At 33.5% G+C, this 12,600-nt stretch overlaps 1 protein-coding gene across 5 annotated transcripts; it reads left to right on the top strand.

Annotated features, from left to right (window-relative positions):
- Positions 1 to 1,543: 1,543 nt before the first annotated feature.
- LOC107808545 (putative WRKY transcription factor 4) lies at positions 1,544 to 5,146 on the top strand. 5 transcript variants are annotated; one of them, XM_075227835.1, is made up of 5 exons: positions 1,544 to 1,802; positions 2,058 to 2,185; positions 2,810 to 3,483; positions 3,745 to 3,903; positions 4,210 to 5,146. In XM_075227835.1, exons 2-5 carry the CDS (start codon positions 2,087 to 2,089, stop codon positions 4,772 to 4,774), a joined length of 1,497 nt encoding a protein of 498 aa, XP_075083936.1. In that variant the 5' UTR covers positions 1,544 to 1,802; positions 2,058 to 2,086; the 3' UTR covers positions 4,775 to 5,146. The 5 variants fall into 5 exon arrangements, with proteins under 5 accessions (XP_075083936.1, XP_075083935.1, XP_075083937.1 ...); XM_075227834.1 differs by having other exon boundaries at positions 2,035 to 2,185; XM_075227836.1 differs by having other exon boundaries at positions 2,030 to 2,164.
- Positions 5,147 to 12,600: the final 7,454 nt, after the last annotated feature.

Raw genomic sequence — 12,600 nt, 5'->3', positions numbered from 1 at the left:
TAGATATTCTCTACCGATCGTGAGTACTTTAGGTGTCGTAAGTCTCTTCCGAGCAAATACAATAATTTACTAGACGTATTCTTCCAAATTACGCTAGCTGGCACTAGTTTACCGCTCACTAAGATCGCACCAAGATTTCGTTTTTCTTAATCCCACCTTTAGACCCTCCGTATTGATTTCTCATATACATTAGGGGTGATGTTGATCAATAACTACCTAAATATGTACTCTTTTCCAAGCAATACACACTAAATAGGCACAATCAATTGAGGGCCTTTCAATCAACCCCAATAATCATGTAGTTGAACAAGTAGAGAAAATCCAATGGCAAACTTATATTAAACGCAACAAAAAATTCATCCTCCAAGAGGTTCCATCAAACCCTAGATGAGAATTTAGCTACTCATAATTGTTTGCACAAATACAATATTAGAATTCATAACAAATGGGAAACTAAGAAGAAAGAGAGAAAAACGTGAAGTTGAATCCTTCTCCTTGCTCCAAGCGTGTTCTTGCCTCTCCAAAGTTTTCTCTCCTTCAAAAAGTGGCTAACTCTCATATTTATATGGTTTAGGGTTGAGTTGGGGCGAATTTGGCTTCTCCTAATTCGGATTAGAAAAGCTAATTTTTTCTGCTCCGGTCCCGTTCTGACGAAGTGAACCTCGCTTCGATGTCTAGGACTTTGCTGGTTTCTTCTGCTCCGGTCCCGGTCTGGCGAAGTGAACCTCGCTTCGCTGTCCGAGACTTTTCTCTTCAGCTTTTTTTCACCAAGTTTTCTCCTATTTGATCCTTTTCCGCGCAGGTTTATTCCTACACATAAGAAACACGTAATGAGCATATTTTCACTTCAAAAGCAGTGTGAACTTCTGCAATTCACACAAGAAATAATACACAAACACATCCAATACACTTTTCAGCATTTATCAGCCACACTAGAAGTCTCTAGAAGGGACGGTAAATTTCTAACATAAGTTTGATTTTGACTTAAAAGGTATTTGCCAACTATAGGCTATCCATGCAAAACTAAACTCCTTGAAATTCTATAAATAAATAATCCCTTGTTTTTTCAAGATATAGAAAATCATTGGAGCTCTTTTGAATCTAAGTAGTCTAATGTGAATTCGTTGGGTCGTCCCTTTTCCTGCTAGTTCCCTGCCAAAAATCCTTAAGCTAGTTTATTCTTAACCTTAACAATCGTAGCCGCTGATTTAGATCACTTAATGGGAATAGCAAAACTTAACCGTTTCGCTAACTGCATCTAAACCAAGAGTCGACGAATATAATCTTATATAACAACTAGCGACTTTATCGATCTGTTATCCTTATTTACCTTTACTTTAGATAACAACTCGTAGATCGTAGTGAACTACCTAACTTAATTTTTATTTTTTTAAGATAAGAAAGGAGTAGATACTAAAACGTGGCCATATGGCCCCTATATTCCGCAACCTTCGAAAACCTTCTTTCTCACTTTTCTCGGCTAACCAAAGACGTTTCCTATTTTTATGCTAACCAAATACTTAAAAACTCATACCTAGAAGCTTTTCCTTTACAATAAACACAAAATATTCCACTTTTCACTCACTCTATATGAGTTATTGGCAATTTAGACTCCAACCAAAGCTTGAGTGTTGAGACTCAAGAAACTGCTCTTAGTTTAAAGGTGGGAAGTGAAGAAATGATTAGTGAAAGTTCAATTCCTCTTAATTAATTATTGGAAGGAGAAATGATTAGCCTAGCATTGCTGAATGCTAGGCAGCCAAATGTGGTTTCAAGGCAATGAGTTCATACAGCAAATTAAGGTATCTAAGAAATCATTTAACATTATTCGACTATTTTCGAAATGATTTTTCGCATTTTATTTGTTTTGTATTTCAACCTCATCTTTAGCAATGTATCATGTGTTGTGAGAATGAATACAAATTCACTATGTTTTGTGCTGCTATCAATCTACCAAAACACTTCTCTTTTATGTGAACTTGGAACCTGCATTGTCAATAAACTCTCAATTACTTTTTTGGAATTGAAGCGCAGTTATTGTTGAACGTTACTTTCAGAAAGTTGCTAGCTTGGTTTACCTGCAGCCATGTCGTCACCACCTTGCTGGCCGGCTGTCCTAACGATACCTCCCGGCATTAGTCCGGCAGCATTGCTTGATTCTCCGGTGATGTTTCCAAGTTCAGTGGTATTGGCTTTTTTTTGTTGTTTTAATTAATTGATGATGTTCTAAGAATTTTACTAATATCTTTTTAATGTGATTTTTTAGTAATCTTGTGCCACCCCACTCCATCCCCCCCCCCCCCCCCCACACACACACACAATGAAAATTCATAAGATAAGTCTCGTCTTTTGAAATAAATAAAATTTTCTTTTTTTTTCACGTAGAAATTGAGATAAGGTATTACGGTCGCTCCTCCATAAATTCACATATCGGTTTTGGTAAAAAGGCCACATATGTCGAGAAGAGGCCAACTGATTATCTTTTATCGTGTATATAAGTCAAATCCTGTACTAATACATAAATATTAAATCTTGACAACTTTAGTGAAATTTCTGGCTTTGTCACTATACGTGACCACTCTCGTCCTTGTTCGAATCTAATACGATAAAACAATTGCACCTTCTTTAAATGGATCGACTGTCTTAATCCAATCTGATTTTGTTCTTTCCTACTAAAAATGGTCTAGTTTTTCAATATGTTACTTAAAATCAACTATCTCATTGATATGATACAATGTGTACTTCATGGAACTTTGGTTTGGTACATATATGCATTGGTATGTAAGTATTTTATTCCCCTCAATTGCAGACACCTACTGAAACAAATGTACAACAAACTTTGAACAGCATTGAGTTAACAAATAAGCAAATCCCTCAGCAAGAAGAATTTACGAAGAAAGAAAACCAATTTGAACAGAATGGTGTTTTCAGTTCTAGCATTAGTCCTAGCAGTTCAGATGATGGATTCACATGGAGAAAGTATGGACAAAAGCGCGTAAAAGGGAGTAATTTTCCAAGAAGTTACTATAAATGTACTCAGCAAAGTTGCCCTGTTAGGAAGAAAGTAGAGTGTGCACCAAATGGACAGGTTATAGAAATTGTCTACAATGGTGCTCATAATCACCCGAAAACTCAATCTATTCGACGACCAAATATGGATAATTCTTATGTAATTAGGGAAGTGGAGGAAATAGGCCAAGAAAATGCATCAGTTTGGAGAAACCAGCAATTTGAGTGTAATAAGAATGTTATAAGTTACAATGATAATGGTCTAAAAAGAACATCCTCTGCATCTGTCTTGACTGAAGTTTCTGATCCAATGTCAACCAATCCAAAATCCATGAATGTGTTTGAATCAGCTGGAACTCCTGAGCTTTCTTCTACACTTACTAGTTATGATGGCGACGACGGAGATTGGGCCACTCAAGAAAGTACTCTCCTTGGTGATGATGTCAATGAGTATGAATTAGAGCCAAAAAGAAGGTACCTTTGTTCTTCTTTCGCTTTATCTATTTCTGAAATGAGTTTAACCTTTATACACTGATAGTATAAAACCGTCTAAAAGATAACTACAGGCAATCGTCCATGAAAAAGTGGGATTAGTAACCTAGAAAATAAGGCAGATAGAAAATACACTAATAATAGTGTAAAAAACTTTTAGAGGAGGGTTATTATGTGAGTGTTTACAACACTAATGGTGATCCATTGCATTTATTTAAGATGTGGAATTACCCTTGACCTCAGGAAGAAAGAAAGTTATTCAGCTGAACCAAGTTTATTATCAAGAACAGTGAGAGAATCAAAAGTAGTCCTCCAGGTAGAGAGTGAGATCGATATTCTTGAAGACGGCTATCGCTGGAGAAAATATGGCCAAAAAGTTGTCAAAGGGAACCCAAACCCCAGGTATCTATTTATAGGAGGATAACATGTAAATTTCTTAGTTGTAGTTCCCTTGACAGCTTTCTTTTGATTCTATTCTTTTAACTCTTGGAAGGGAAGCCTTGGCGTAACCGGTAAAATTGTTGACATGTTACCAGGAGTAACGGGTTCGAGCCGTGGAAACATCTTCTTGCAGAAATACAGGATAAGACTGCGTACAATAGACCTTTGTGGTCCGGCCCTTTCGAGGACCCCGCACATAGCGGGAGTTTAGTGCACCAGACTGCCTCTTAACTCGTTGATATTTATAAAGAAATGTTTCCTGTGTAGGAGCTACTATAAATGTACCAATGCTGGATGCATAGTGAGGAAGCATGTGGAAAGGGCTTCAGATAACTTAAAATCAGTAATCACAACATATGAGGGGAAACACAACCATGAAGTGCCTACAGCAAACAAAACAAATGGTGTTGCTGGACACATTCGTTCAGCATCCACGTTGAACGGGCAACCTAATTGTATGACAACTCGAAAAAGTGTCAAAGGTTCAAATTGCAGAATGCAAGTTCAAGATCTTCCATTTCCATTCGAAAGAAAACCTTTCGTTGGAAGTGAATATTTAAGGCCAAGTTTTGTTGGAAGTTACCTCGGTGACTTGAGTTTTGGAGCTTGTTCATTGCAGCTTCCGAATTTTCCATTGCCATTGCCATCGCGAATGAGTTTTCCTGCAAGATTAAATGAGCCTCCTCTTGGTGACTTTCATTTGAATAACCATCATTTACTGCCAAATGGTACATCCAATTCTTTTCTTGCAGTTGGGAATATGCAACATATTAACGATGACAACAATAATTCAAGTCTCCTTAAAGCCAAAGAGGAGATTCAGTGGACTTAGCTCTGTCTTACTGGCTTCTGATGCATCGTTCAATATAGATTTTATTCTAGTAGATGCATGTGCACTCACTGCTTTCGACTTAAATAATATATATATAGTACCAGGTTAGGGAATATATGTATTTATACTATCAGGGTGTCACCAGACGATTCTATGACACAACAAATATAACTTCAATGACCAGGCATAAGAAGGAGAATTTGAATCTAAACATAAAAAAACCTTGAATGAGATCCAAATCAGAATAATATGGCACCTATCACCAGGGGCGGCTCAATAAATTTGGGGGCCTAAAGCGCAAACTTCTGCGCGAGTTCTTTTTAAGGATATTTATACAATTAGCCGAACACAATCACTATTTATTTTTTCTAACCAGTATATAGAAATTATATGCGTTTATACATATTATATATGGATTATATATCAACTGGTTATTTAAGTTAATTCTTCCTTTTTTGAAAAAAGAAATCCTATATTATCTTATTTAAAGTTAATTTTTTAGCTTTTTGAGATGTAAGGTTATTAAAAAATTATAATCGGCTTTTTCAAATAATTCTTTTTTAATAATATATCTAACACATTTAATCTCTCTTGAGACATTTTGATCTTAGGTAAGAATTTATTAATTTTAATTTAAAAGAAAAATCACTAAGGCAATTATTACAGAAACTATTAACATTATTCTATAAACAATATATGCATTTGAAAAGAAATAATTCTTTTTTTCAAGATTAAATAATTTATCTTTTAAGAAATATTAACATATACAAATACTAATTATTAAGAAATTTGGGGTCCCTATAATTATGGGCCCTAAAGCAGTTTCTTTGGCTGCTTTACTGATCATAAGCCGACTCTGCCTGTCACATCCACTGATGCACCACACGCAAACAAAAGGAAGGCAAAAAATTGGGATCTTTTGTATCTATATCCGATTTTGGGATCACAATTGAATCTATACTCACTTTGCAAAAATATTTGTAAGCCTACTCATTTTACGATCAATTTCATACTTATCGGGTCTGAAGTTAAAAAAAAATTAGTCTGAAGTGAAAAAATTGCACTTCAAATGCACTTAAGGCCAAATAGGTATGAAGTGCAACCAATGTGGTTTCATGCACTTAGACCAATACGTCTGAAGTGAAAAATTGCACTTCAGATGAACTTAAGGCTAAAAGACCTGAAGTGCAACAAAAGTTTTCCTACACTTAAGGCTAATAAGTTTGAAGTGAAAAATTACACTTCAGATGCACTTACGGCCAAATAAGTCTGATGTGTAACCAATAGTTTCATGCACTTAAGGTCAATAAGTTTGAAGTGAAAAATTGCACTTTAGATTCACTTAAAGCTAAAAGGTCTGAAGTGCAACAAACGTTTTCTACAATTAAGACTAATAATTCTGAATTGAAAAATTGCACTTCAGATGCAATTAAGGCCAAAAGGTCTGAAGTGCAACCAACGTTTTCATGCACTTAAGGCCAAATAGGCCTGAAGTGCAAATTGCCCTGAAAACATAAATTTTTCTTCAAATTATAACAGTATAATATACGATTTAATACCTAAATCTACTCCAAATGAGCTCAAATTTAAAACATAACCTCCAAATATCATCAAGAACAAACCACAGTCATCAATTTGTCAAAACAACAATAAATCTAACGAACTCATTTTGCAATTTAAAAAAAAAAGAAGAAGAAATCCTAAGCAATAGTAAAAAATAAAGCGTCATAATAACTCACCACTGTAAAACATCATAAACTATCTTAAAATATGTTCATAAACACCAAATAAAATCACTGTCACCCGAAAAAGAAGAAGACCTGAAGTTGTTTAAAAATAAGTATAAGTTTAAAAAAATAAAAAAATAAATATAAATTAAATAGGGACGATGACATCACTCCCTAGTTGATGGTATTTTAGAGATACGATACAGCACTCCCATTTGCATTTCAGGAACTAGGAACTTGCAACTTGCATAACAGGCCAAAACTAATGTGTCAACTAGGAACTTGCAACTTGCATAACAGGCCAAAACTAATGTGTCACCTGACTGAGTAATTGGCCCACTTTTATCACTATCACTAACATGAACACCAATCTTTATGAACATATGTTGCGTCATTGTATAGCATTAAGCAAAGCACATGTAAACGATTCATTAGCCAACAATGAATCCGAGTACAATTACGTGATTAACATTACATGGATAGATACATTTGACCACTCAACAATATCATTAAGAAGCAAAAGTACCATCGCTCTCTGAGACGTATGAGACGTGTAATTACTAATTACAATAAAACCTTTCTATAACAGTATCTCTATATAATAATCATTCATTATAAAAGTCTAGTTTTTCTCAGAACCAATTTTTTATGTTATATTTTACCTCTATAACAGCTTTCTACCTATAACAGCAATAACCATCTTTATAACAGTACGCTCTTTGTAAAATTACCCCTCTATAATAGCCATGTAGATTTTCTAAGATTATTATTATTAATAATTCTAAATATTTTAATCAAATATTTTATAACTTTTAATATAAAACTTATAATAGAAATATATATCTTAAAGATAACAGTACGTTCCATGAAAATATGCACATTATTATTATGTTTTTTTAAGATCTTCAAATGATATATTTTTCATTAGAAAAATGCCACATTTATACTTTTTGAAGATATGCATATCATTCTTTTTTATTTGAAGATCTACACATGATATATTTTATATTGGACAAATACCAATAATATGTAAACGTAATAGATTCATATTTTTTTAAGATATGCACATCATAATTTTTTATTTGAAGAGATTTGCACGTGATACTCTTTTGCTGAAAGTTTGGATGCAAATCTTCACCGATTCAAGCGTTATACCGCTAGTAAGAGACTGGAATCTACGAAACAAGCTACAATTATGGAGTTCTTACATCAATCTTGAAAGATTTAATTGTGTGCCTTAGAGTTTAAATGTTTGTACGTTTAGTTATGAATTTTTTTAATAATGTATTATATTTCTTTAGCATTTAATTCGTGAAATATTCATATCTTTTGAGATTTTAAATTTAAATATTTTTTTACCTTTATATGTAATATTAAAAAGAAAAAAAATAATTTTTGGATAATTTTTGTCTATAACAGCCAAAATATATTCAAACGCCAAATATTGTTATAGGTGTATAACAGCTATTCATTATAAAAGCCAAATATTTCGGAATAAACGATGTTGTTATAGAGAGGTATAACTGTACCTGGTGATGAAATTACTAGGGTAGTAACTGCACCCACTGATAATTACATAGTACAATAATTATAATGACTTGTTTGTTTGCCTGAACATATTCTCAGTGTCATAGTTGGCTGGACAAGTATAATTACATAGCTAAATAAACTTTTTAAAAAATTAACATATCTAAATATATCAAATAATATTTTAAATAATTTTAAATTAATAAAAAATATTTTAAAGTAGTAAGTATCTTCCGAATAAATAATATTATTACTTAAATTAATTAATCAAAATTGCAATAATTAATTATTTTTTACTAACTCATTAACGTGTGGTATGTACATGTATACATAAGAAATGCTAGATATTATTTATAATCGTAAACTATATTTTTTAAACATAATTTTTTAAAATATATCTTAACTTAAAATAATTAATAAAAGTTTAATTGTGAATTAAATTTTTTACCAACTCGTATGAGTAAAATATAAAATTTATGATTTGTTGTAATTTTTAAATAACAGATATTAAAAGGTATTTTTTAATTAATTATCTTAGACTAATGAATAAACAATAAAGCTGATAAAATAAGAAATTGTGTTTAACAACTAAGAAAAACAAAGAAAATAGAAAAGGAAGAGGCAAAGAAGTTATAAAATTATATGGAAGCACACCAAAAGTGTGATGACCCGATAGATCATTTTAAATTTAAGCATTTATTTCCGTATTTTGAGATTTTGATTAGCTCTGTTTAACGTACCTCGATTTGCGTGCACAACCAGTGTCTTGTTCCGGAAAGTCTTTATGTGAAAAATTAAAGAAAATATAAATTTTTACTTTAAAAATAATTTGAGTTGACTACAGTTAACATTTTATGTAAACTGACCCGAATCAGTATTTTGACAGTGTCGGTGGGACCGTATCGTGATTTGGGATTTGAGCGTATGTCCGAAACTTAATTCAAAAGTCTCTAACTTGATTTAACATAATTTGTTGAAAACTAGTAATTTGAAGGCTTAAAGAATTTCGAAATTTGACCGTAGGTTGACTTTATAGCTACCGATTTCAGATTTCGGTATCGGGACTTGGCTTAAGTTCATTTTACTATTATTGACTTATCTGCAACATTTGGTTCAAAATGGAGTTGATTTGACATGATTCGGATGCTCGGTCGTAAATTTGGAAGTTCTTAAGTTTCATGAAAAATTCCATACATTTTGATATTCGATTCGTGGTTCTAGGTATTATTCTGGTGTTTTGATCAGGCAAACGAGTTCGTATGATGTTATTACACTTGTGTACATATTTGGTTTGGATCTCGAGGGACTCAGTGAGTTTCGGATAGGCTACGGACCCCTTTTGGACGTAGAAGTTGCTGGTTTCAGTATCTTCTGGTGTCTGTCACTTTATGCTTCGCGATCGCGAAGGAGTAATGGAGTTCGGGAGGAATTTCTTCTACGCGAACGCGGGGACTTGGTCGCGAACGCAAAATAGCGGGGGTTTTACCTTTCACGAACGCGGTCTTTCCCTCGGAACATGATGGGTTATGGGACCTGGGGACAAGCTGGGCAGTACGTGAACGCGAAGACAAGGGGGGCTAAGCCTTCGTGAACGCAAATGATTGATCACGATGGCCACTTGGCCAATGCTCTTCGCAAACGCGTCAGGTGTTTCGCGAACGCGAAGAACACCTAACGCCTAAGTATTCAAAAGTTGGGATTTTCTTCACTTTTTACCATTTTCAAATTTGAGCTCGGCCTAGAGGCGATTTTGAAGAGAAATTTCATCCCAACTCCATAGGTTAGTAGATTTTAACGTGTTTTCTTCCATTTTCATAAACACACATTGATTTCTAACCTTTAATCTATGCTTTTAATGGTAAAAATTAGGAATTTAGGTAGAAATTAGGGATTTTAAAAAATTGAGATTTAGACCTCAAATTGAGGTCGGATTTCGAAACTAATCACATAATCGGGCTCGGGTGAATGGGTAATTGGGTTATGATCCGAATCTCGGGTTTTGACCAAGCGAGCCCGGGGCTGACTTTTATTAACTTTTTTCAAAATCATTAAAGATTGAATCTTTATCACTCGTGGGTAGTTTCTAAAACTTATTTTGAATTGTTTGAACTATATTTGGTTAGATTTGATTGATTTGGAGACGAATTCTATAGGAAAGGCTCTGGTTGAGCTTTGATTTGATTGCGGAGTGAGGTAAGTGTTGGATCTAACCTTGACTTGAGAGAATTAGGAAATTTTGAACTATGTGTTGTGTGGATTATATGAGAAAACGGCGTATATGTAAGGCGATGAGTATATATACGCCATCAAGATATTTGTTTCCATGTTTCTCGTTATTTCATGAAATATCTTATTCCATGCCTTAATTATTACTTGCTTTATTTGACTTCTATGCTATAATTGTTAATTGTAATTTATTTATTCTTGTATTATATTGTCCGTCCCTTCCATGACTCCGTGCTTAATAGTTACTTGCCTTTAACGATTTTACTTGTACTCTTTGACCGTCACATGCTTTACTTGTCCTATTATTTTTATAATATTTATTGCATTCTAAGATGTAGTTTCATTTGCGTGAGTTGATGAGTTTGCTAGACATCGATAAACTTGTAAAGTAGAGATTTCGAATTTTTAAAGATTCTTTTATTGTTATGTAGTCCTTTATTGCTTTGTACTGTTACTCTTTGATGTAGGAATTCTTGTAAATTGAGTTATTAGATTGTTTATGTTAATTGGAAGTGTTTGGGGATCAGGTTGCACGCCGCAACAGAAATTGAAGGATATTGAATTGAAACGGTGGAATAAGGGACGATACTTGATGTCGATAAATGATGATATGGTGGGATCGGGTTGCATGCCGCAACGGATTATATATGGATGTTTGATGTTGCTAAATAATGATATGGTGGGATCGGGTTGCACGCCGCAACGAATTGTATACGTGATACTTGAGATTGATAAATGATGATATGGAGGGATCGGGTTGCGCGCCGCAACAGATTGTGTGTGTTGTACTTGTTATTGTTATTGTTGTTGTTCTTGTTGTTGTTGTTGTTGTGTTGGTTTTAACATTTTTATATGAGATTACGAGACTTGTTATTCTGGGCTTTCTGATAGCGAGGTTCGAATTCATTTCTACAAATTAATTTCTCTACTTCCATTTCTTGCCTTTTTTTCCTTTCCTGTTATTATTATTATTATTATTAGTGCATACATGTTATTGTAAGTGGCCGCTTTAACCTTGTCAATATTTGGTCGAGGTTAGGCTCGGTACTTACAGAGTACATAGTGTCGGTGGTACTCATACTATACTCTACACTTCATGTGCAGATACCGGAGTGGGTCCTAGCGACGTTCAGTAGCTTTTGCTCGGATTCAGTCGCTGACGGAGACTTGAGGTACAGCTGCACGGCGTTCGCAACCCTGAAGTCCCCTTCCCCCCTTTCTTTACTGTTTTATTGAGTTTCAAAATAGTGTAGTTTGTTCAGACTATGTGTGTAGCACTCTAGATGTACTCGTGACACCGGCTTCTGGGTTATGTTTAGACTTTGCTGCTGGGCATTATTTTACTATACTTCAGACTTATATCATTTTTATTATTAATATCTTGTTATAAATTATCAAAATCTGTAAATTTTTTGTTCCACATCGGCTTTCCTAGCAAGTAGATATTAGGCGCTATCATGACCCCGAGGTTGGGATTCCGGATTATGGCAGAAAGTAACACATTAGAAGGTTAAAAAATGAGAATAAGAGAAATATTAAAAAATATAAAAAGAATAGTACTTAATATATTACATTACCTTGTAATATATAAAAAGTAATAACAGATGTATCTAGCTTCTTCCCTAAATGCAGTTGCATCTAACATTTTCAAGTTCATGTATCACTATAGCTTCTTTTTTTTTCTAGGGATTTAATATGCGATGTATACCTTGCTCATACTCATCTATTAGGATATTCCCCCTTCAAAATCCCCCTAATGGAAAAAGAGCTAAAAAATGATGAAGTAATTTCGTATATAAAATTAGTGGTTTTTGGGTTTAGATTGAAATTACATTCCCTAAGTTGATAAGAAAATTGAATTTAATCTTTATTGAACACCACTTTGTGATAGTACTTAGATTCTTCCTCTGCAACATTAAATTCATATGTTAGAAGTTAAATTATACTTTTGAGATAATTTCAGAGACCTCCCCTCACGTTTGGCTTCATAATACTAAATATTCCTTCTAATTTATGATATTACACTTATTTGTCTTATCTAAAAAAATTGTATAATAATTCTTTCAACTTATTAATATTTAACTTTAAAATTATGATTTGAAAAATCTGCAATTTTAAATATATTTTATTTAATTAATTATGCAAATAGCTTATATGAAAAGTTGATGGTCAGCCAACCATCATTCATCTGATTATTCTGGCCATGGTTGAGTTTTATCTCTATCGTCATGTGATGACCCAAAAGGTCATCATTAAATTTAATAATTTTTTCTGTGCTCTGAAACCTCAAATAGTACTATTGATTATTTTTTGATTTGCGTGCGCAATCTGTATAATTTTTCGAAA

This window comes from Nicotiana tabacum, chromosome 13, assembly GCF_000715075.1.
Source record: "Nicotiana tabacum cultivar K326 chromosome 13, ASM71507v2, whole genome shotgun sequence".
NCBI classification, from domain to species: Eukaryota; Viridiplantae; Streptophyta; class Magnoliopsida; order Solanales; family Solanaceae; genus Nicotiana; species Nicotiana tabacum.
Note: the sequence above shows the minus strand (reverse complement) of the source record. Positions and strands in the feature narration are given on the sequence as shown.